The sequence below is a fragment of the Sceloporus occidentalis genome, unplaced genomic scaffold (genome assembly GCF_023333645.1).
Source record: "Sceloporus occidentalis isolate IW3139 unplaced genomic scaffold, rSceOcc1.0.p SCAF_3, whole genome shotgun sequence".
NCBI lineage: Eukaryota > Metazoa > Chordata > Lepidosauria > Squamata > Phrynosomatidae > Sceloporus > Sceloporus occidentalis.
Window position 1 is genome coordinate 159,292,568 of NW_028316983.1, and position 23,817 is coordinate 159,316,384.

Below are 23,817 nucleotides of genomic sequence, written 5' to 3' on the forward strand. Positions count from 1 at the left end.
ATATCAACTATGTTTGTATTTAACTGTGCAAGATTATTTTTAAGCAACTTACCACTATCAGTTATTAACATAATGTTAACATAATAAAAGATACAGCTGACATCCTGGATCTGTCAGAATTTTTAAAAATCTGACTTCTTTTGGTTAGAGGGAGGTGTACTATATGACTAACTACAATAATAGAAATCTATAGAGAAACAGTTCCTAAAACAATAGATTGTTGTTATTTCTGAAAATATTCAGTTATCATTATCTTTAGCACACATAGGACAATTTAGAAAAAAGTACTTTTTGTATTACAGTTCCCACTATCCCCTAAAAAGCATGGGCACTGCTAAATCAAAAAGTGAGTAGGTTTACAGCATGACAAATAATGGTTCAAATTCCCCTCTGAATCTCACTTTTCAGATCTGTTTTCCCACTCTCACTCCAGAAAACACTGTAAAGAGCTTAGTTAACTCCTTTAGCATGGTTTTATGTCAGCTTTGTTCGGCTATCATTCAAAAATTCCGATTATGGGTCTTATGTCATTGGTATTTATTCCCCGAAGGTATGTTGTTTAGCTATGAAAGGGTACTTTCCACACACAAAAATAAAAAACAAAAAATTATTCATTCCTTCCCCCCCAAAAAAGAAAAAATCTGGAGCCTCTTTACTGAATATGAATTAAAGTTGGGCGTAGAAGTAATAATTTACATGCTTGAGCTCCTTTAGATATGGAGCCAAAGAACTGTCTGCCTGTGTATGTTTTTACACATCTTTTAGCTAAATCAGAAATACAACTGCAGAATTACAAATAATAATAATAATAATAATAATAATAATAATAATAATAATGCAGATCTGTGACACTCCCAAAATGACTCTGAGGTCATAAAAGTAGTCATATTCGTTGTTATGCCCCCCCTCAATATGTAGCAATGTTTTAAAAAGGAAGTTAATCTTTTGGTAATGTATTTTCACACAAGTGCCCCAAGCAGTGTTTGCTCATAAGTTATTGAAGGGCTGATTTAAAGAAGGAAGTCAAAATAACACTAGAGTATATGTCCGTTTTTAAAGAAATCACCTCCAGATAAAATAGACATCTGTAGTGTGTGAATTAAAGATTTACAATCTGAGTTAGAATCAGCAATAGAAAGAAAAATTGAGATTTCTAAATCTTAGAATAAAATACAATTCATTCCTCCTATTTCTGATATTCAGAGGTGAGAGCCAATGCTTATGCTGCCAGAATTTCACCCTGCACAACAGATGGCAGCAAATGTAGAGAAGCCCTGATTCTTTTCAGAATTCCAGACAAGCCTAAATCCATTGAAATGGTTTTTGTGTGTGTATGTGCCTTCAAGTTGCTTGTCACCCTATGGTGACCCCATGAATTTCATCGGGTTTTCTTAGACAAGAGAATACTCAGAGGCGGATTACCTGTTCCCTCCTTTGAAATATAGCCTAAAGCACCCATGGTGGCTTCCCTGCCAATTACTAACCAAGGCTGACCATGCTTTGCTTCCATTTTCAGACAGGATGTGATGACTTGAGGATATTAAGACCTTATTGAAATGTTAGTGGAGTGAAAATCCCTGCTAGCACAGGCCCGGTACATACTTCTTTGTAAGTCCAGGCTGGTGGCAGCATTTTTTCCTCTGGAGGGAAGCTGCAGCCGCCAAACCACGCAGCTTCCCTGTGGAGGGAAAAGAACCCGAGAAAGGTTCTTTTTAAGCCACAGGAGCAGAGGCCGTGCAGTACTTACATAACACAGGACACCGCCATTGTTACGCTGTCTGTCCATACTAGAGTTAGGGATCATGCGGTTGACATGCAGTCCCTAACCATAGTATTGGCCCTGGTACGCCGCTTATTGATGGTATGTACCAGGCCACAGTTACATTAGGTTGCATCTTTCCATAACCAGTTGCATGAAAGATCAGCATAAGAGGTTGTGGAACTGATTGCACAACCACAAGGATCAGAGGATGCATATCAAGTACTGCAACCAGTTGTGCAAATAATTGTGGAACTCCTTATCATACCTACTTTTATGGTTTTAAAAAAAACCCTATTTAGCATGCAACCCTTGTGCTAACTTTGAAAACAACTGCCAGTGCAACTGGATTTATACTAATACAGTAGCATAATTAGACATCAACTACAGTCTTTAGGGGGGAAATGACAGGAGCAGAGGGTGTTGGGGACATCCCAGAGCAACCCATTGAAAACTGAATGTGCTTGGTGACCTTGTTGACTGGCAGGCGGTGGAGAGATGAAACATTGAGAATAGAATGGACCGTCCTCAAGGATGAGATGATACACTGGATCAAACAAGAACATTAAATTGGAATATTTTCTTGCACCTACTTTCACAGGAGAATAATTACAACTGTTTTACATGGTTGACATTTAGTTACATGTGTTGCATTTATTTCAATACAACCAGTCACAGTATTTCTGACAATGTATGGGAATGTAGAAAAATATGAATTACGCGGACTCATAAATTTGTAAAATTCATCTATGAATTCCATACACAGAACATGACATACATGAAATATGGCCACTGAATTGTGTGTTATTGATACCCATATAAAAATGAATTAATAAGCATAAAAAGGGATTTTACTGGTGTAGTTGTAAAAACTGCTTAAAGTCAAGAACTGAGGAACAGGTTGAATGAATCAATACAATTAGATATCAGATAATAGCTATGTTTTGTAAATTAGATACCTATTAATATATCATGAATGCTCAGTATCTTTGAGCTCATTACAGCTGTACAAAGGCTCCGGTTTTTGCATTATTTTGCAGTTCACCCTTGCCACACCTCTTCTACAGGTTTGCTTATATAGGGTAACTTTTCAAGGACTGTTCTTCTTATTTAGCACATCCAGTATAGTGCCTATGATCAATCTACTCTAATCCTTTTGTACAAAAGATAATGTTTCTTTTAGAGTGAGGCTTGCCCAGATATACAGGAAGGTATGTGAAAGAGATGGACTTGAACCATGGGTGAATGAGTAAAAGCAGATGACCTTCCCACAGGCCCATTGAAAATGAGTAGGCAGTTGCCAAGATAAAGAATATTAGACTTTAGTATGATCATGTTATTTTACCATAAATATTAATGACGCCTTATAGAGTGACATCACACACCTCAAAAAAATTAGCAACTATATCCTTGCTGTGATAAGCTTACAGTCTATTTATTTACTTGCTTATTTATCCCACTTACCAGGGAAAGGGGCTAAGGTAGCTTAGAGAAGAGGTTAAAAAGAAGTACAGATAATAAACAAATAAATAAATAAAGTGGATGTTGTTAACTGCCTTTGATCCCGACTCATGGTGACCCTGTGAGTGAGACACCTCCAAGATTTCCTGTCCTCCTGTAAATTCAGGCCCTAACCTCCCTGACTGAGTCCATTCATCTAGTGTGCGGTCTTCCTCTCTTTTTACATCCCTCCACATTTCCTAGCATTATTGTCTTTCCTAATGAATCGTGCCTTCTCATGATTTGGCCAAAGTATGACAGCCTCAATTTAATCATCTTGACCTCCAGGCAAAGGGGGAAAAGAAGAGCATAGTCCTTAAAAAGTAATCTGTTGTCTTCATTTTTGCAGTAATAACTACTTGCATAGATCAGCACTAATATCTAGATAAAAAACAAATACTTTTGTCTCCAGAGTGAGAGGCAAACACTTTTGGAAAAAATGTTTATGTCTTGGCTTAGGTATGTCTTTTGGTGTATTTCTAACAACTGCCACATTACAAATGTTTGTTGCTGCTATTTTCTCTTTTTGATTGAGAAATGTCAGTACGATTTTTATTAGTGGTGAACTTGAGCTTAAACTAACACAAAACTAACATAGATGTAACATACATTAGTACTTATTCCCAAAGTCAATAAATTTGCTTTATTTTACTTGGTATGGTACAGAGATTTTCTCCCATGTTTTGCTCCTCACATTACATAGATAAGTGAAAAATTCATTCTAGATACTTCTGACAGAAAGAACCCATTGCCTAAATACATCTAAGAATGGTGACCTAGAGATGTTTGTGTTTGTGGTATGAGCTGTCCATGTTTGATGAGCATATGGGTGTGGAACACATTCTGATCAGTCAGTATACACAGGGTGTAAACTGGAAAAGAAAGATGAGATGTAATCTGCATTAATTTGCTCCCAATCAAAGAAGATACCAAATTCTTTGCTTACATGCCTTGCTGGCTTCACTCAAAAGCTTGTAAGGAGAAACACGTCTCTTTGCCCTAAGCAGTTAATTACAAGATTGCAGTAGCTCAGAGAACAACTTAATTGGTGCTTTTCTTGTCAGGTCTAGCATTTTTCTCCTACCTTTTGTTTGTGCTTTGAAAGATCTTGCAGAAGGAAATCATTTAAAAAACAGTAGAGAAGAATTGAGAGGAATTAGAAGAAGAGTCTCTAACACATTTTAAATTCTTTTTAACTATATAGATTGTGTTTCGCTGTATTACTAACATTGTCCTAAACTGTGCAAGAAGTAAGCACTGAGAAAGAATAGAACTGAGCCAGCCATGGCATACAGGCAGCAGCAAGCAAAATTACATCGTCACAAGGTAGCTCATGTTCCTAATAAAGATATTAACTATTTCATGTTACTGAAACACGTGACTTTCATTACCAGAATAAGCAATTTGAAAAGACAGGTCCTACTGGAAAACAAGCTCTATTTGCTGTTCTGTTCTTTGCTGTTTACTGATGATCACTTCATAATATCCATCAAGGACTTCATTTGCACAGACGAAATATCCCATAACTGTTTTTTAAAAAGCAGTTTGGTTCTCAGTCTGTAATTCATGTCATACCTTAAAAATTGGCAGCAAAACCACAGAACATAACAATGGTTTCCTGCTATATTCTGAAATGCACTCTGGTAATCTACAACCCATATTAAACATTACTTTGGGGATTGCTGGTTGTGTGAGGTAAGCTATTTGAGATGTGATATGCCCTACCTAAAAAAAATACTATATGATAGGTAGCTGCAACAGAACTGTCTAGTAAGCATTATTATTAATTAGGGATAAATTAATTAGGAATTATATAATTAAAGATCCAGTGCGGTATAGTAGTTTGAGTGCTGGACCAGGACCCCGAAGGACAAAGGCTGCTCAACCATGGAAACCCTTAGAGGGATCTCGGGCAAGCCATTCTCTCTCAGTCTTGGAGGAAGGCAACAGCAATGGCAAACTTCCTCTGAAAGAAATCATGCCAAGAAAACCCTAAAATAGTGTCACTGTAAGTCAGAATTGACTTTAAGGTACATAACAACAACAACAAAGACAGTCAGCCATCAACTTTCACATAGGTTAGTGGGTACAGGATCCCTGTGAAAGTGGGGTAAAACACAAATACAGGGTGCTATTTTTTAACCTGAGAGAACACTTCTCTGGGCAGTTCTACATTTCCAGCACCTATAAGACTTTTGATCAACTAGAGAATTGCACTGGAGGATCTAGGAATACCAAGAAAACACTTCTTTTTCGATTGTGTGTAGGGCAGCCAGGGAGCCGACAGCAAATACAGTAATCCACAATAAGATCAAAGAATCCATGTGCCTCCCCCCAAGAGCATTTTTGAGGCCCACAGGACCCCATGTTTTTATAAAAGCTAGCATTTGGTTTACTTCCTGGTATTAAAAAGGCATCTCCTGGGCATAGAGGGGCATAACAAAATTGCTCCAGCACCCTGAAGGGCATGCATGAGCATTTTTAGTTTAAAATTTTACTTTAGTTTTTAAAAACTTGGGGTGGAAGCATGGCAGTCATTCTCTGGATGGCATAGAGGAGCAATCCGCTCACTCAGATTCCCCACCTGCCAGCAAACAATGCAGAAAAAATTAAAATTTGTCTCTAATAATGCTCTGCAAATTGGTTTTTCCATGCTGATACTCTGACCCCACAACCCCTGGACTCTCTAATTTAATGAAATATCTCAAGAGATCATACTCTCCAATATTTATTAGATGAAAATTGGGACACGTGTAGGCAAGCAACATCAGAGCCTGGCAAAAGTTATTATCATGGAGGAACATGGAAGCTAGGAGGGGCTGCAACAGTTTGACTTTGCCTGAGCCTACTGGGAAGGGCAGTTGGCTCTCCTCTTCCCCCCTGCTGAGTTATGGGAATTGAGTGAAAACTACAATGGCACTTTGAACTTAGTTTCAAACAACTGAAGTAAACTGAGCACCAAGGGGGAAAGTGGGAGGAGGGTACAAAAACTGGGGTATAGCAGCTGAAGATAGGAGACAATGTGTGACGACAGGATTGTCCTTGCAAACTGAGAACAGTCAGAGGGTATGAAGGTTGAAAATCAATCAATCAATCAATCAGTAATTTATTTCAGCCAACAAGCCATCAACATCAGAATATATATAAAAATATAAAACATATAGAGCATTTAAAGTATTTAAAACATAAAAACATTAAAATACACGGATGTTTTAAAATGTTTTTATGTTTTAAATACTTTAAATGCTCTATATGTTTTATATTTTTATATATATTCTGATGTTGATGGCTTGTTGGCTGAAATAAATTACTGATTGATTGATTGAAAATCAAAAAGGGAACTTATTACTTGTGATGAAGCACACAGACAACATGAAAGTAAAGCAGATGGGATCTCTTCCCACTCAGTCTGCTGCCATACTGCAGAATTAATGCAATTTTATATGGTTTTAACTGCCATGGCTGAATGCTGTGGAATCCTGGGATTTGTAGTTTGGTGTGGCACCAGAGCTTTCTGGCAGATAAGACTAAATAGGTCACAAAATTATGAATCCCAGAATTCCATTGCATTGCACCATGACAGTTAAAGCAGTGTCAAACTGCATTAATTGTGCAGTATAGATACAGCCTGAATGTCCATTATTCTTTTTAAAAAACCTGGAGAATGCTCCTGTGCTGCTGTTTCTTCTGAACATAAGAGTAATTTGGGCAGAAGCATTTGAAATTAACAGTTTTTCCTTTTGTGAAATGTTCTTTTGCATTTGCTGGAGGGTGAAAAAAATCAAGATTTTTTTTATAGTGGATCAAAAATGCCTTTTTCAGTTGAAGGTATTTAAACTAAGAGTTCATAGAGAGGACAGACTGACATGTACACTGTCTTCATTTTGTGATGATGCTGATGCCCTGAAAAAGTAGTGGAGCGTATAAATATTTTAATAACACATATCTGTGAGCACATTCTTACAACTGTGAGGCTTATTGATTAGATCTTAGCATGGATGTACCCAATAAGGCTGCCAGGAGAAAAATGGAAAGTGCAGATATCCATAGTCTAAATAGCCTGGAAAGTAAAATCTCTAGACCAAAAAGATAAGTACAGTGTGGTCATAGCTAGATTCTATTTAATGGTGAGATAACAGGGAACCTTTGACTTAAGATAGAGAGAAGGTGGGAGAATGTTGTATTAAAAAGTTCAGCTAAGGCACTGTCTGTATGGACCAAAAGGTTCTTTTTCGCCTATTCTGGCACCATCCTATGTACAGCCCAAACCCCATTTCTGGTGCACGTAGTCTGGACAATCCAGCACATTCAGCACCAAGGAACTGGGGTATTACAATCTTAAAACAAAGTAAAATGACCTGCTCAGAAGCCAGTGACCCTTGGTAGCGGCAGATACACCGGGCTGCTCAGTGAGATACCCGTGTAGATAGCCGCTAAGGCACAGAAACAGAGGGACAGGTAATGAGGAGGGGGGTGAGATCAGGGCAGATCCGAAACCAGGATACTCCAGGCTGCCCCAGAACCACCCTGGTCCATGCAGGCAGGGCCCATGAAAATTAGCAGCCTTTCGAAATCCAGCCCATGCTCTGTAGAAATCTTCATTCTGCCTTCACTCATGTCCCGTAACATCTGTGACACAGTAAGAATAAAAGAACATAATACAATAATGGTAGTAATCTGTTTGATGTCATTCTTCCTTAGCTTCTGGCAGTCTGTGGTTTTTAAACCTTGAACATGAATCCACATGGTTTAATAATTTTGCTAACGCTAGCTGTTATTTCTGTTCATCATGATTTTGTCCTCCACTTTCTGAACCCTAACATAAACCACAACCTTTCCATAGGTCTATCCCACAATATTCATGGGATGTTTAAAGGTCCAGCACCTTGTGAACAGAGCTAACTCTGTAGGGCCTTATCACAAAGTCATCATCTAAAATCAGAAGTGATGATTAGGTGATAAGGAACTATGCCATTGGCCACATCTGTACTAGGAGACCCTGGAGTGTGTGTTGTTGTTTTTTACATTGTTGAATCTAACTTGATAAGCTTCTCAAGACTGAGTATATCTCTAATATGCTTTTATTTAGATCACTGTTTACTGACTAGACTGAGCTTGTGTTGGTGATTTTAGTACCCTCTTAAAAGACCAGTTAAAAGTATACTGTACTTCTTTTTCTGAGCTCAAGGTAAAACAGTAAAGAGTACTGTAAAACAATTTTTCTTTTTTAAAAAATCTTATAAAGTATAATAGAGTTTAATTAACAGTGATGCAGTTATCTTTAATTTAGGCTGCACCTGCATGGCACAAATAATCCAGTTTCATGCCACTTTAACTGCTATGGCTCAGTGCGATGGAATTCTGGGAACTGTATTTTTGAGAGACATTTAGCCTTTCCTGTCAGAGAGCTCTGATACCACAACAAAGTATGTACCTAGAATTGCATATTATTGAGCCATGGCAGTTAGTGGTGTCAAACCAGATTATTTTTGCTATGCAGATGCAACCTTAGTCTCCAGTAAAGCTGCATCAGGCATTAGGCAAAGACCATGTAACTAAATCATCTGTGACAGATGCCTCTATTGCAGACATTTCCTTGGATTGTAGGAATAGTCCCACTAATATCATAGGCATGCCTGGTGAGAAGATTGGAGAAGCCTTCTCAGTGGCTGCTCCTAGACTAGGAATTTACTCCCATGAGAGACTAAGGGCAGATCTACAGGGGACAAATGTACTGGTCCCCCCCCCAACCACATGTCACACCCTGTCCACAACTCAGGGGCCAAAGGCCTAATTCGACTGCAAACTGTCTACACATGCAAAGGGCAGTCCCACAGTGAATCCAATCCATCCCTGCTTTAAAGCAAATTTAAAAGACTGACCATTTGCTCAGGATCTTCCCAAAAAATCTGGAGCACTGCCTACACTAGTATGGGTCTCTCCCACTGAGGTCACAACAAGGTGATCAACACCAGGCACCATATTTTTGGCCTTTGAAGAAGGCAGCGGCAGGCAGCACAGTGGGACTCTTTGTAGACAGCAACTTCGTATCATTTCAGGGAGCCCAGGTGACGGGGGGAATTCAGGGCAGCTTTGGGGCCAGAATATTCCATGGGTAGCCCAAAGTATTCTGGCTAGTGTAGACCTGCCCAAAGGTTGCATTTACACTGTAGAAATACTGCACTTTGGCACTACCTTAACTGCCAAGGCTCAATGTTACATAATTCTGGGATCTGTAGCTTTGTGAGATATTTAGCCTTCACTGTCAGAATATTCTGGTGCCACAACAAACTACAGATCTCAGGATTCCATGCAATAGAGCCATGATATTGCTGTTTTTTTGTTTTGTTTTTGTTTTTAAAGCTTTTGTGGGCTGCCTTAGGTCCAAGTTAGGAGAAAGCTAACATATTAATTAATTAAAATAACAGTTAAAGCGATGTCAAACTGCATTAATTCTGCAGTGTAGCCTGTGTTGAATTTCTCTTTCATGGTGTGTGTGTGTATTGTCTTTCGACTTATGAGGACCCAATGAATTTTATAGGGTGTTCTTAGGCATGGAATACTCAGAGGTGGCTTTGCCAGTTCCTTTCTCTGAAATATTGCCTATAGCACATAGTATTCATCAGTAGTCTTTCATCCAAGTACTAGCCAGGGTATTAAGGCCTCATTGATACGTTAGTGGAGTGAAAATCCCTGCTAGCACAGTTGCATTGGGTTGCAGCTTTCTGTAAGCAGTTGCATGAAGGAGCTGCATAGAGGGCTGTGGAACTGATTGCACAACCATCTGGATCAGAGATTGTGCAGAAAGTGCTGCAACTAGTTGTGCAAATAACTTTGAAACTCCTTAGCTACCTGCTTTTGTAGTTTAAAAAAACCTGTGTAGCATGCCACCTTTGTGTTAATTCTGAAAACAACTGCTAGTGCAACTGGACTTGTCCTAATGCAGTGGCATAACTAGATATCAGCTAAAATCCATGTCCAAAAAAAAAAAAAAAACCACCACAAGTGACAGATGCTGACAGGAGACAGTGGCACCCCACAACTGCTCCTCTTGAGGGCCTGCCCAGTCTTTCCCCTCATACAGACAGAGCTGTATTACTGTGGAGGACCCTGTTCCGTTCCCTGTGCTAAAGTAAGGTCCATCTATCAGTTTATTGAAATGGAATGGAGAATAGGATTGCATCTTATTTATTTGTTTGTTTACCTCAGACAGCAAATGACTTGGGTTAGCCCAGGAGTATTTTGGTACAGGTTTATATCTGGAACTTTATCCAATTAGTTTTAGGTCAGCCTTCTCATTTAAAATTTCTTGTTCAACAAATAGAGACTTTCCTTGGCATGAAGTAGTTACAATTCTGCTATCTGTCTGTAGAGTTCTGTGGCAGAGGAAATAGTGTTACCCCATTTTGTCCTTGGATTCAAGAATGATACAGCTGAGAGCTTCATGCTGCTAAAGAATTGTTTCTGTGTTGAGTGATCCCCCACTTTATACAAATGTGGTCAATTTTAGTCTTGCAGGTCTCTAAATATGATTCTAAATATGGAATATGAAGGCTGGAATCTCACTTTGATAGTAATAATTAGGAACATCGTATCTATAGAAGGAGAAGCAGGAAATATTATTTGGGATGAAGAATGCAACAGAAGTGTAAGAGAAGCTCTGTGAAGACACGCTTATCCGTAAACAAGCACCTGCAAAGGGTTACTCTTTGTAGTGTCCTACTTGGACTCGCGTATTAAAGCTGTCATCAAAGTAGATCTGATTATTTTGCACATGGCTTTCCTGAAAGGATGTTATGATTTTCTAGATGTTTGGTGGCTGGTGATAAATTAGGCTTTTATGATGTCATGTGAAAGGCCATTGCTTGGATTTCCTCTTTTGTTGATCATGCTGAGGGATACGTTTTGGAGACTTGTTCCAAATACAAAATTATCCCGCCTTCTTTTACCTTAACCCTTTCGTTCATCGTATGCTTTGCAACAAGGTAGTCAATGCAGGGAAAAGCCTATTAGAAATGTTCAGCGGTTATAGAAGAAGTATATTTAGTTTTACACATTATTGTTGAAAATCATGGAAAACCTTCTGCCAAGATGCGTTGTTGATTATCAAAAACTAATAAACAGCAAGTATTTTTGCTAAAGCATGATTTTCCATTGAGGAAAAGATCTCATGTTTTTGCCTGTTTTCACACTTCCCAGATTCACAGAAACATAAACTGTCCTTGTGTGATTATAGGAGGGACAGGAAGACTTGTAACTATTAATCAGAAATGTCAAGAGAAAATATCTCCCACCTCAGAAATATACTGAGGCAAGATATCCATATAAATCACAACCTTGTGACTCCCTCTACATGTTTTAAAGTGCTTGTGTTCGTCAGACTTTATACTTCTAAAGCATCTAAGAGACTGAATTTTATGAGTACCGTGAGAACACAGTGACATCATTTATCATGTATTGGAAGCTCCAGAATCTGACATTTTTCCATGATTAAGTGCAGTGCTGGGGAAGAGCTTTATATATTCACAGCATCATAGAGTTTGAAGGGAGCAAATAGCAGGTCAATCCATCACTCTCATAGATACAAGATGTATCAAGTAGAGATGCTTCAAGTACATAATTTGGGAAGATGTTTAGGGCCCTGAGGTAGCTGTTTCATTCGAGAGATGTAACTTTAGTATGCCAAGATACTATTCCTTGTAATAATCATCTGAGAAATCAATAATCTCCAAGTCGAAAAAGTGTTGTTTATTATGTTTGTTGTTATGTGCCTTCAAGTCAGCTCTGATTTATGGTGATGAGGACCCTCTGCTAGGGTTTTCTTGGCAAGATTTATTTAGAGGTGGTCTGCCATTACCTTCCTCTTAGCCAGAGAGAATGTGACTTGCCTAGTTCCATGGCTGAACAGGGATTTGAACCTTATCTCCCAGAGTCCTAATCCACCACTGAGGCCTCAAGTCTATTCTGGCTCTCTAACCATGATGTAGGTGGGCTGAATCAAGGGAACAGGCAAAGGAGGTAGAAATGCAGTCATATGGGGGGACATACTAGAGTGGTATCAGTGGTGGATCTGCACAGAGAAATAGTGGTTGCTAAATAACAGTGGCAGCTTTAACAATAAGAATAATAATGTAAACCAATGCCATTTATTAACAATATGTAGATTTTGTTAAATGATCTGCAGAATTTGGAATTTCAGATCCATGCCAAGCTATAATTTCTCCATAAAATTGAGAAAGAAGCATATTTATTTACTAAAAAACTGGGAGGCAAAATTTATAATTCTAAACGGCAGTACTAGTGATAAGGGCATTAGGTTAATTTAGGATGTGAAAAACTCACTACATATTGATGTCACCATGTCATTTGCATGCAATGAAGATGTTCTTTGTCTAAATAAAAAAATACATGAGAGTGAACTGACAATTTCTGATTGACAGAAAGGTGGCCAGCTGTTATTAAGTGCCAGCCAATTCAAACAATAAATTCTCCCCATGGAACTGATGTAATAAAACCATCTCGTGGTAACTTGACCACATCACCATGTAATATGAATTGAACCGTATGTTTCCATAATGAGAGAGCAGGAGAAAAGTTAAAATCACTTCTGTCTCATCTGTACTGGGAATACAGCTTTTCCTTTTGTTTAACATAACTAAGAGTAACACTTTCCTTCCTGATGTAAAGATGGTCTTAATGGGCTAATCTGAAGCCTGCTGAAATCAGTATTGCTGACTGTAGGGTCTATGGAGTAGTCTTCCCACTGGAGAACTGTCTGAGTAGGGAACAATTTTTGGCCAAGAGAAGCAGTCACATAATTTTGCCTATATTTATATTGTTGGCCCTGTGATTTGGTTGACATAAGCACAAAGATAACACCTCCATATGCTCTCTAAAGAGATAGATATGCTTTATGTCTCTGTGTTGATTAACATGTGCACTGTTTCCATCAAAGCATTTAAACGCCAAATGGCACAGGATACACACTGCCAACTCCCTCTGTTTTGCTCCACTGACCATTTTATCTCCATTGTCAATGTGCTTGTCAAAGCCCCTGTTGACTGTCTCTCTTTCCCTGAGTTTGATATGAAGTATTGTTTTAATACTGACGGCATTCTCTTGGCCCCTCTGATGGACAATGCCACCAGTTCCTAACTTCCTGAACAAACCAGACAGTTGGCTGTTTGCTTGTCTCTTATCACTCCCTGTCACTAAAGGAGAGGTCTGGATTCAGCTTCGATTTGTGCTGATATACTGCAGTACGGTGGGAAATGTGGGCCGAAGGCTATTCATTACCATTATCATCAAGCGTATGTTTATTACTTTTCAGGATCCATGTCCCTTCACTTTTTTGAGATACCCGAATGAAAATTAACAGACAGGTTTGGGGTGAATGATGTTTTTGTTTTCCCTCATTTCTTACTGACTTAGCAGTATCATGGAAGCATTTTAATGGGATCTTATCCTAAAATGTGCTGAGTGTCAACAAAACTTGAAAGCAGTGGAGAGCTTAGAAGCTCAGCACCTTTCAGAATCAACTCCTAATGGAAGTCATCACTATTACACACACACACACACACACACACACACACACACACAGCCTGCCACAAAAAATAATGATGATTTATATGCAAGTTTTTAAAAGATTTGAAATGCTTTTTGCTTCCTATACATAACAACTTTTAATTGCAACTGAACCCCACTGTATATCTCAACTGAGTAGGAATGCTGGCAGTTTCTCGTCTTTGGGGCTTTTCATAAAACTGCTCTCCTAAAACACGTTTTTGAAAAGCTGTTCTTCCAAGAGCAGAGATCAGCCACCTTGCACTACATTAAAATAAATATAGTTGAAGAACAAAATTCATACCCATTCTTCTCCATCGCCTTGGTATTCTGCTTGTTCTTCAATTTTGTTTTTCAAAAATAATGAAGGGGGAAAATTAAAACTGAATGCCATTCATAGATGTCCTTTTCAAATTCCTAAAGATGCTGCTTTTCCTTTTAGATTCCAGCCTTGTCAGGTAAAATACATTGAACTGTATTTTTCCATAATTGACTGTTAAGTAGCCATGCTGGCTGGGGTGATTCGTATTGAACTTTTGGGACACCCGTCTGGGAATGGATGCTTTACAGATGTGTAGTAGCTGACTGAGAGCCTGGGAGACCAGGATTCCAATCCTTGCTTGGCCATGGAAACCCTCTGGATGACCATGGGCAAGTCACTCTCAGCCTCAGAGGAAAGCCATGGCAAACCTCCTTTGAAGAAATCTTTTCAACAAAACCCTGTTTGCCTTAGGATTGTCATAAGTCTGAATTGACTTGAAGGCACACAACAACAAAGCAGCTGATCCACAGATGATGCAGATATTTACTGTATTGTTACACATTTCCCATTGTAGAATGATAGATATTTAGGGCAACAGTATGAGGTTTAATTTCCTTCAGATAAGACCACCATGAAAGAAATGTATGGCATCCTTATAAAGTTTCATTTTCAAATAGGAAAGCGGTACTTATTTGAAACAAGCATGTATTCATTTGGCAAGTAACAAATCCATTCATACAGCACCAGATCCCCAGATATATGATGTTTGCTTCTCCAGTGTTGGCTTCCAGGCTCTGGACCTTCCTTCCTGGCAGGGCTAAACCCTTCTTGATATTTTTTTAGACAAATTAAGACTTTTTGGTTTGCAGGCCTTTGTATATGGGAAAAACACCTTCAGTAACATCTGAATTGTTTTGATTTGTTGTGTTTCCTTTTTAATTGGCATGCTTGTGATTGCTTCTTAATTCTATTGATAGTTTCATTATATTTTAACATTTATATGATGTGTACTTTTAGCTGTATCTGTTTTATGTTTTGTAAGCCACCTTGAGTCCCAGGCAGACTTGCTGTTGTTGTTGTTGTTGTTGTCATGATTATTGTCACCCTCTACCCAAGAATCCAGGAATCAGTGAGGTCTGGGCAATGAAATAGTAATAGATTGGATCACAGTAGCACAGCTACAAAATATGATGCTGCTTGAAATGTGCCACATTGTCGGAAGAGCAGGAGCAGGAGGATGGCAGTGGTGATTATTGTATAATCAAATCTCAAGTCTCCCCCTTAGTTTCAGCTAGAAACTTCCAACTTGGTCCGATTTCAAACTGTAGAAACTACCTCTGCTTCCACGTTTTGCAAGCTGGATGACAGACTGTTGAGAAGAACAGGCACAAATCTTTCAGAAGCATTTCTATCTAGCAGGTCCTTGGCTCCTAAAAGATTATGTTTGGGGCCAAACCACAGTGATAGACCCATTCAAACCAATCAAGACAAAACAAACGCATATGAAGACCGGAACAAAATGACATTGCACCAGCCTACAAGACATGACATGCAAAGGGTCCAAAAAGCTCATACAAACACAAATGTAGGTTTTCAAGTTTCCCCATTTCAAATGTTTCACCAACCTTTACAATATTCGTTTCATGAAACCAGTGACATACAAATTTGGGAGCTAAGGTTATTTAAGTGCACAGTCCCTGAAGAAGGGGGGAAAATGGTTCCATAAAATTCTTGAGTAAGCACTATCAGTTCTTCTGCAATACTGACTGATCTGTTGACTTCTGCTGTGAGTTTCTTGTATATGGGCACACATTAAATTAAAATGTGTTGGCCCTAAGCCTGCAGGACTTGAACAGAGTGGTTGAGGACAGGGTAAAACAACAATCACTACCACTAAAACAAAATCCCTTCTTTGGACAGAACTTAATACTGGTTTCATTATGTCCTCAAGGAAATTACCCTGTCTGTTTGCCTGTGTTCTCAGTAAAACAGTGATGTGTCAGCTATAACACCCTATACTGTGCCATTGTACGTGCCTCCCTGTTTACACGTCTCTCTTTGTGCTTTCCACCCACTGCGGGAAGCCTACCTGTTTACACGTCTCTCTTTGTACTTTCCAGCCACTGCGGGAAGTCTCAGGATTAGGTTTAAGTTTCTGACAAACAAATAAACAAAACACATCCCTTCTTGGAATTCTGTTAGCAACACCCTGGAATTGTTCTGATGGTTCCAAAATGCTTTGCTAAGAAAATTGAATTAAACAGTAATACATTGCATAGTGTAACCAGATCATTCACCTAATGAGCTAAAATAAAAGCTATGATGACACCTAGATCCAGAACTCAGGAAATGGGATATTGACATAGAAATGGTTGCATTTTTTCCTTCAATGTTCATTGCTTTCTTTCCAGACCACACTCAACAATTGGTTCTTTGATGCAAAAGTATGTGCATTTACTAAGATCATCAAATCAAAATGCCAAGATCATGTTAAATAAATGTAATTGTGTAGTATTTGACACTTAAGACTGCAATTACAAAATGGGAGGATGGTTTTTTAAAAGCCTTGCTAGATAAACTCACTTTTTCTCCTGTCCTAGAGAGATCATATCACAGTTAAGTGAATTTAAATCTGTGGGAGATTTGTACAGTAGTGTTAAAACAGCAACAATTTGGCTGTTGGCTCTCAGCTGCTTTGCCAAGTACTCGGGTTTTCCATAGGCTGGTTTTCCAAGCAGAGGTTGTAACTCACATTTTACATTTGTAATTGGTAAGCATTATTTTCCTTTTCACAGAACATAAAGATACAGATTATTTTGTTCTAAAAGATATACTTTAAAAACAGAACACTTCACTGGTTTTTCAGTTACTGACAAATTAGTGAAAGCAAGAATGCTGCCTGGTATTTTTGTTGAGTTCTTTGCATCTGTCTCCATTCATATCATGGTGAATTCTACAGAAAGTTGTCTGTGGGATTTCCTCCTCTCTGCTCCCCCCCTCCCAGCCTCAGTCTTGCCCCCAATATCTTGAGTATTTTTAGAGTCCATTGGCAACAAAGCAAAACCATTTTGTAGAACAAATAAACAGCAAACTAGATGGTGCTTTGAACTCAAAATCATTTTGTACTGAATGCCAGCAGAAGCGGAAGACTGGTGGGACTGCATTTGGCTTGGTCAGATGGCTTTTGATTTTGATACCTCCCCACTTTTTTAGAGGGGGGGGGGCACATCTTCACCTTTCAGAATTGTTCTGATCTCATTTTGCCTCAGGAAAGCAAAATGCTGGCACAAAGTCTCTTTCGGTTCCTGGACTGGCATGTAGGCTCCAGTTCAAGATTTAGAAGCAAAATAGGTCCATATCACATTTCATGAACCATGTTAATAATGCAGCTGAACAGTGGTTTTTATTCCCCATTCCCCCTTGCAACTGTCCTTTTCAGGTTGTAATTATTGTTTTTCATAGCACTGCAAAATCAACCTTTCATATTGCTCAGGGATCATTGAATTATATCTAATATATCTTCTTGTAATGAATTTTACCACTAGATGGTAATGAATGCTTTATAACTAATAATGGGACCAAATAAGAATTCACATAGGAATTTTAGCCATTTTTGTAAATCCTAGATACTATACATATTTTCTCAAACGTGAGTCGTAACACATCCTGCTGTCCAGATTCTAAATGGATTTAGGTTGGTAGTTTTAAATTGGTTGTTGCATTTCCACTCTCTGAATAGATAGACCTCATTGTACACAATTTTCACATGACCTTGCATCAGCCTTTCTTAATTTCTGGTATGCATTAACAAAATTCACATGCAGTGTGATACAGTTTAAAAGGTATTACTTGGAGTTATTTTCAAAATCATAACACCTATCTGCAGCCTGTGACTGTTAAACTTAACAGGATTCCCTTCCAGCAGTCCAACAGTGTGGAAATAAAGGGGGTGGCCCATGACAAAGACTGTTATGGTGAGAGTGAGGTGTACACACTGTATAGGACACTAGTTTGTGTGAATATTTTTTCAGAAGTAAAGTTTAGACTATATTCTGAATCTCTGTAAGTGTAAATACAAAGAAAATCCTTCTTTATCAGAAGAGTTTTTAATCAGTCTTTTCTTCAATTACTGACTTTCTTCTGTTGTGAATTTCCTAGTATCTGATGACTTGTGAACAGATCTTTATCCTTAATGAAGAAAGTGAAACATTCAGTAGCTCCATTTTATATATAATAATTGTTTCATCTATCACATGGCATTTCTTAGGTTTATCAACACTGGTCACATGCATTGTACCTGAAGAACATTATAGTGTCAAGTTTACTTTTTGTTTTAACTTCTGTAAGAATGTGTCACAGTAGGATACATTCATTTCAAATAGTTCTACCAGTAGCACACTGTGGGATAACATAAAACAAGACCATCTCCATTCAAGAATCATTCATTTTTAATGTGCAGAATGCCTTGTAAATACAGAAAGCTTTGAAGAACTATTCTGAAGTGCTGCCTCCTGGTGAATTGTAAGCCACAGTATTTCAAATGGGATTGCAAAATGTGGAAAGAAGGAGAGGGAAGGTTGTTGAAAATTTCAGAGAGGCACTAGCACTGTCCAGAAACTATGAGTGGATGGAGGCATCTGTAATGAAGTTAGGGGGAGGTAATGTCTATTAACACTTTTGTAACCATCAGGTTGTCTTTCTTCTGCTGCTGCAACCTGGAAAGCAATCAGCCTGAGGCCTTGCTTTCATTCTGTTAAAGACAAATTATTATTAGCTCTGTGTGTTTGTGTGTGTGAGTATGACAGAAAGAAAGAGGTTCAAATTCCTCTACAAATAGTTACAAAAGAAACAAATAAAGATGCTGGGTTTTTCTCTCCTCCACCCTTTCCTATAGGATTTTCTACAAGGTGACTGCACAAAAGCAAAGCAAAAACTCAAATGGAAACCCAAAGTCACTTTTGACGTAAGTTCTCTCTCTCTTTTCTTCTCTCCATACTCTTGATATGGCGGCCCGTTCCACAAACATTTTAAAATGTGTACTCTATTTACAGCAGAAACAAGTAACATTTCACAACATTTAAAGTTTGGGCTTTTTTAAAGGTAAAAATCTGGAAATCCATGTATAGAGCAATAGAAGAGGCTCACTGCACTACTCACTACTTTAATTGGTCTGTCTCACTTGTAAGCAATTCTGTGAGTTGGAGCTGGACACAAAATCAAAATTTGGACTTCAGTATTTTCCTGAATATACTTCTTTGTAGTAAACTACAATGGAAGTTTACTTGTTCCCATCAGTATTTGGGGAGACTTTTTTAACCCTGCACAGGACAGAGTTAGCCAGGATCTCAATGGAAGTTAATCTGCTGCTGCTAATGGCCTTTGTCCCTGGTAATACATATGGCCAAGAGGAGAGGCCATTGAGATCCCTTCAGACTATCTTAACTGACAACAGAAATAACATCAGAGACAAAATGTAGGCCTGCAACTCAGCATCTCTACTTTTCTTCTCGTCTGTGCTTTTTAACATCTTTGCCTGATGAAGAAGCCAGTGAAGTTTCAAAAGCTCACGTCATGTGATTTTGTGTCAGATTTATGTCATATTTTGTGATTTTTATGCCCGTTACACACGGGCATAAAGTATGTGCTCCACACGTACTAGGGTTAGAAAGGGGTGTCACTTCCTGATGCCCCTAACCCTAATACGTGCAGAGCGCGCACAAAATGGCGGTGCCCGTTCCACACGGGGCTGCCATGTTTACGTAGTGGACACACTGCGTCTGCACATCGTGTAGCGCATATGATGCTGCGAGTGCGCCATTGGCGCCTCGCAGCGTCATATCCGCGCTGTGGAAAGAAGCGCCATTTGGGGGCTTCTTTTTGCTCCGCGAGGGAGCTGCGCGGTTTGGCTGCTGCGGCTCCCTCGCGGAGCAACTGGCAGCGGCGCGAGACCGCCCGTTTTGGGTGGTCTGTAACGCACCTTAGTTGGCTCAATAAAGGTGTTACTGTACTGTGAATTTTGGATTTTCTTTTAAAAATTATATCCTACTGATGATAAAAAATGCCTAAAATCTCCCCAAATGTGTAAGAGGTGACAAATAAAAATTACTTACATCACTTTTAAAAAATCTCTGTAGGTCCTCCAGCACAATTCTTTGGTCAACATCTGGCAGATGTGGACCACAGAATTGCGCTGGAAGACCTAGAGATTGCTAGAGAGGTTTTCTTTCAAGTTAAAAAAAATAGTGGGCTTTTAAATTTTATTTGTGGTTTTTCCACTTTCATGGAGGTCCGGTGACCCTAACCCCAGTGAATGTGGAGGGCCAACTGTAATGTGTTAAAAGTAACACTGCTACTAGTAATACATTAATTCCAAACTCTGGTTCCAGTTGCATGTTTCAGGTTTAATACTTCAGACATATCCAAAGCATGTTTAGCTGCATCATGGATGTATAGAACCAATGTCAATTATAAAAAACACAACACTTTTTGTAAATCACAAAATGGGACAGATGCTGGTGAGCAGAACAGAGGAAGTTGTCATGTTAACATTTTCAGTACTGACTGGAGCAATTTATGCAGCACTTTACTACAAAATAGTTACAATAGTAATTAATAAACTATTGTGGGACAGTATTACATTTTCTGAAGCCCAAGAATTTGCAGACAGGCTGCACAATATCCTCCAAAAAAGAAGGATTAAGTTCTGATGAGTAACAGAAAAATAAGATGTCAGTTAAGAAAAATCAATGTGTATTCCTGGTAGCAGAATGAGCCTGAGCTGCTTCAGGCTGAAAATCCAAATAGTACCCACTGTAGTTGGGGCAAAAATATCAAATAAGCAAAAGAAATGACACTTTGCTGGCATTTAATTAGTCCCTTAAAATTTTGCTACCTAACCATAGGACCAGCTCTAGAGGGCACAATAAATAAACTGACTATTCCTTCATAAACTGGGGGGAATACAAGCCTACCAGATGTCATAACCCTAATAGGAGGACAAGGCACAACAAAATGTAGGACATTCAAGAAAAATGTGGGACATTACAGACTAAAAACACTCATAAATAAACATCCATGCTTCTTAATCATATTCAAAATGGAGAACATTTTGGAATTCCTCCTGGACTGAAGGCTGAAATGTAGGGCATGTCTTGGAAAAGGAGAACAACTGATCACTATGGAGGGGATACTAATTAGTGGGGGGAAATGTTTCAGCCTTTGATAAGGAAACAAAAATATTTAAATGTCAAAAATACCAAAGCTAAGTTAGGGTCTCGCTTTAAATCAGCAGAGTAGCAGAGTAACTATGCTTCCCTAAGAACTGAGATTGACTCCAAAAACAACACAAGTGGCTTGTACTTTAAACAAAAGTTTACTAATGGCTTTAATCTATATATACATAAAGGCTATATCCTAATCTACCTAGTGAATAGTTCAGGTAAAAAAAATCTTTTATCTCACCATCTTTCCCAAAAAGGTTGAGAGAGGAGGAAAATGAGAACATGTAGTGCAGGAGAAAATCTTTGAGAGAGAATGTTAGTCCCAAAGGGGGAGTGACCTAAGTCACAAGGTTAGTTTGAATGGAGGGGGGGGGTTTGCATGCAGGAAATCCCTATCTATCTAAGAGAATGCAAAAATCTTCCAACAGCAAATGATTCTGGAAGAGAAGGAGGTAATATTGTGGGGACATAGTGTTTAATCTATGGAGAGCTCCTAACTTGTGTGTTTGTGTGTATTTTTTCCTTCCTTCTGGCAGGAGCTGGTAAAGGAGATGGTGAAAGCAGATGTGGAACTCATGAGGAACAACCCCAATGCATGAATCTGCTCCTTGTTCCCTACCTGCACAGTCCCTCATGGCTGAGGCTCTAGGAATGAGGCCCGATTATGAATCACACAGCTGACATTCATGGGGATGGGGATGACAATCACTTCTGGGGGTGTTGGATGATTTGCTGCCATTTTATTTCCCTGTGCTTGTGCAATGGATGGGTTTTCCTTTCCAAATCTCAACCATGTATCATGGCTTTGAATTCCTTGCAAAAGGGTAGGATGAAATGGTGTTGTTTTTTCTCCCGATGTGTAGATAAGAAGGTGAAGGTTAGCTTACCATTCCAGATCATTTTCTTTTGCTATTAAATACATCTTTCATATGTTAAGATGTCACAGGGCATTTTTAATAAAGTGAAGGGGGAAGGGGTAGAATAGGGAGAGGATGAGTTGCACTTGCATTCCAGAGTTAGGGGACATGAAGGAAAGATCTGGAAAAAAGAGTGTCCAGACTACTGGATCCTGTCACATTTAGGTTTATGTACCCAACGGAATCATATTAAATTCTGAACATTACATTGCATCTCCTGTTTAATATTTACCTAATCACTCAGACTGTGATTAGAGGTTTGGTAATTTGTTATGCACAATCCACATGTGAGTTATATACTGCTTTCTACAAATGTGTTTTCCATGTCGGAAAAGTCAGGTAGAAATGACTTACTGGCGTTCGGTGGATCTTTGCATTGAAAGCAGTGTGTCATTATTATGTTTAAGGTCATGCCAATGTTTTTGATGAAAGAACAATGCAGCAAAACTGTGTTGTTTCCCACTAGTCTTTGGTTATAATGCCTGCCTGTCTCTATCCTGTCAAGCTCCTCCACACGATTTCCAGCTATCTCACCCTTTCCCTTTGCTGCAGTAAGCTGACACATTTCTATACCAGACTTGGGGGCAGGGTAGCGGTGTTCTCAAGTTTTTTTCCTTCACCTCTCTCACACAGAATTGTGTGTGTACATATTCAGGGGAACCTGCTACAATAAGCTGCTCTGTGCAGCACCCAAATTCCTGTGCACAACTGAACTATTCACATCTCATCCTGTTTCTGCTTACTATAATTAGACCTATAGGAGCCTGAAGCAGCCACAAAGATGGCCTTAAAAAGATTAAGAGGGGAGGAGGGAAATCCAGACTTCAAGACATTTGGTGCCAACATTATCCAGGTTATGAAGAGGTCGTGGATACCATACATTTCCCCTTCCAGTGGGTGCTTCCACCTAGCAATCACTCCGCTTCCCTTCTTAAGTCTTTTCCCTAACACTAAAGCAGTGTGGACATTTAAGGAGCTGTCTGTGTTTGGAGGCTGAGCCCAGGCTATAAAACTCACCTGACAGTGAGGTTTCATTAGAACAAGACATGAACGAACCTGGTTATCATCTGAACTCCCTAATACAAGAAAAGTGAAATGTCAGAGCTTCAAAATGGGGGGTGGAGGTAGACTACAATTCCCAGAATTCTTCCACCAGAATGGCCAAATTCCTTGAAACCTAATCTTTTCAAGCTCTGCAGAAATTGAACCCCTTGTAGTCCAGAAAATCTCTTACAGGATATGTGGAGGGGGATATCTATGGGTAGATGAAAAATAAGGGTATAAGAACTCTGTTTCCCCCCCCCCCCCCAGGCTCCAAATTTCTAGCATTTGAGAGAGTGAGCCACTGAACTTAAGTCTGCTGTGTCCCCGTTCCCCAGGTACCTTTGCAGTGTAGATGCAGACAGAGAGAGAAAGGGAGAAGTCATTTTTTGTGTGGTGCGAGGCCAGGCTGGGCGAGGAAGATGCTTGGAGGGCAGTGGGGGCTGGCAGGGGTGGGGGATCCCAATTGGAACCAGATGTTCCCGACAGGCTGTTGGAGAAGCAGCAAAGCCAAGCAGCCCCTGGCCTCTTCAGGCAGGTGGAAGGCAACAGGGA

The 23,817-nt window shown here is 39.2% G+C and overlaps 1 protein-coding gene across 1 annotated transcript in view; it reads left to right on the plus strand.

The window, feature by feature from the left end:
• Positions 1–22,419, plus strand: part of GMDS (GDP-mannose 4,6-dehydratase) — a 360,128-nt gene extending 337,709 nt beyond the window's left edge. The window contains exons 10-11 of the mRNA XM_089518792.1: positions 18,979–19,047; positions 21,841–22,419. Of these exons, the coding sequence (XP_089374918.1) occupies positions 18,979–19,047; positions 21,841–21,903 (132 nt within the window). The 3' untranslated portion in view covers positions 21,904–22,419. The remainder of the gene's footprint in view (positions 1–18,978; positions 19,048–21,840) is intronic.
• The last annotated feature ends 1,398 nt before the right edge of the window (positions 22,420–23,817 follow it).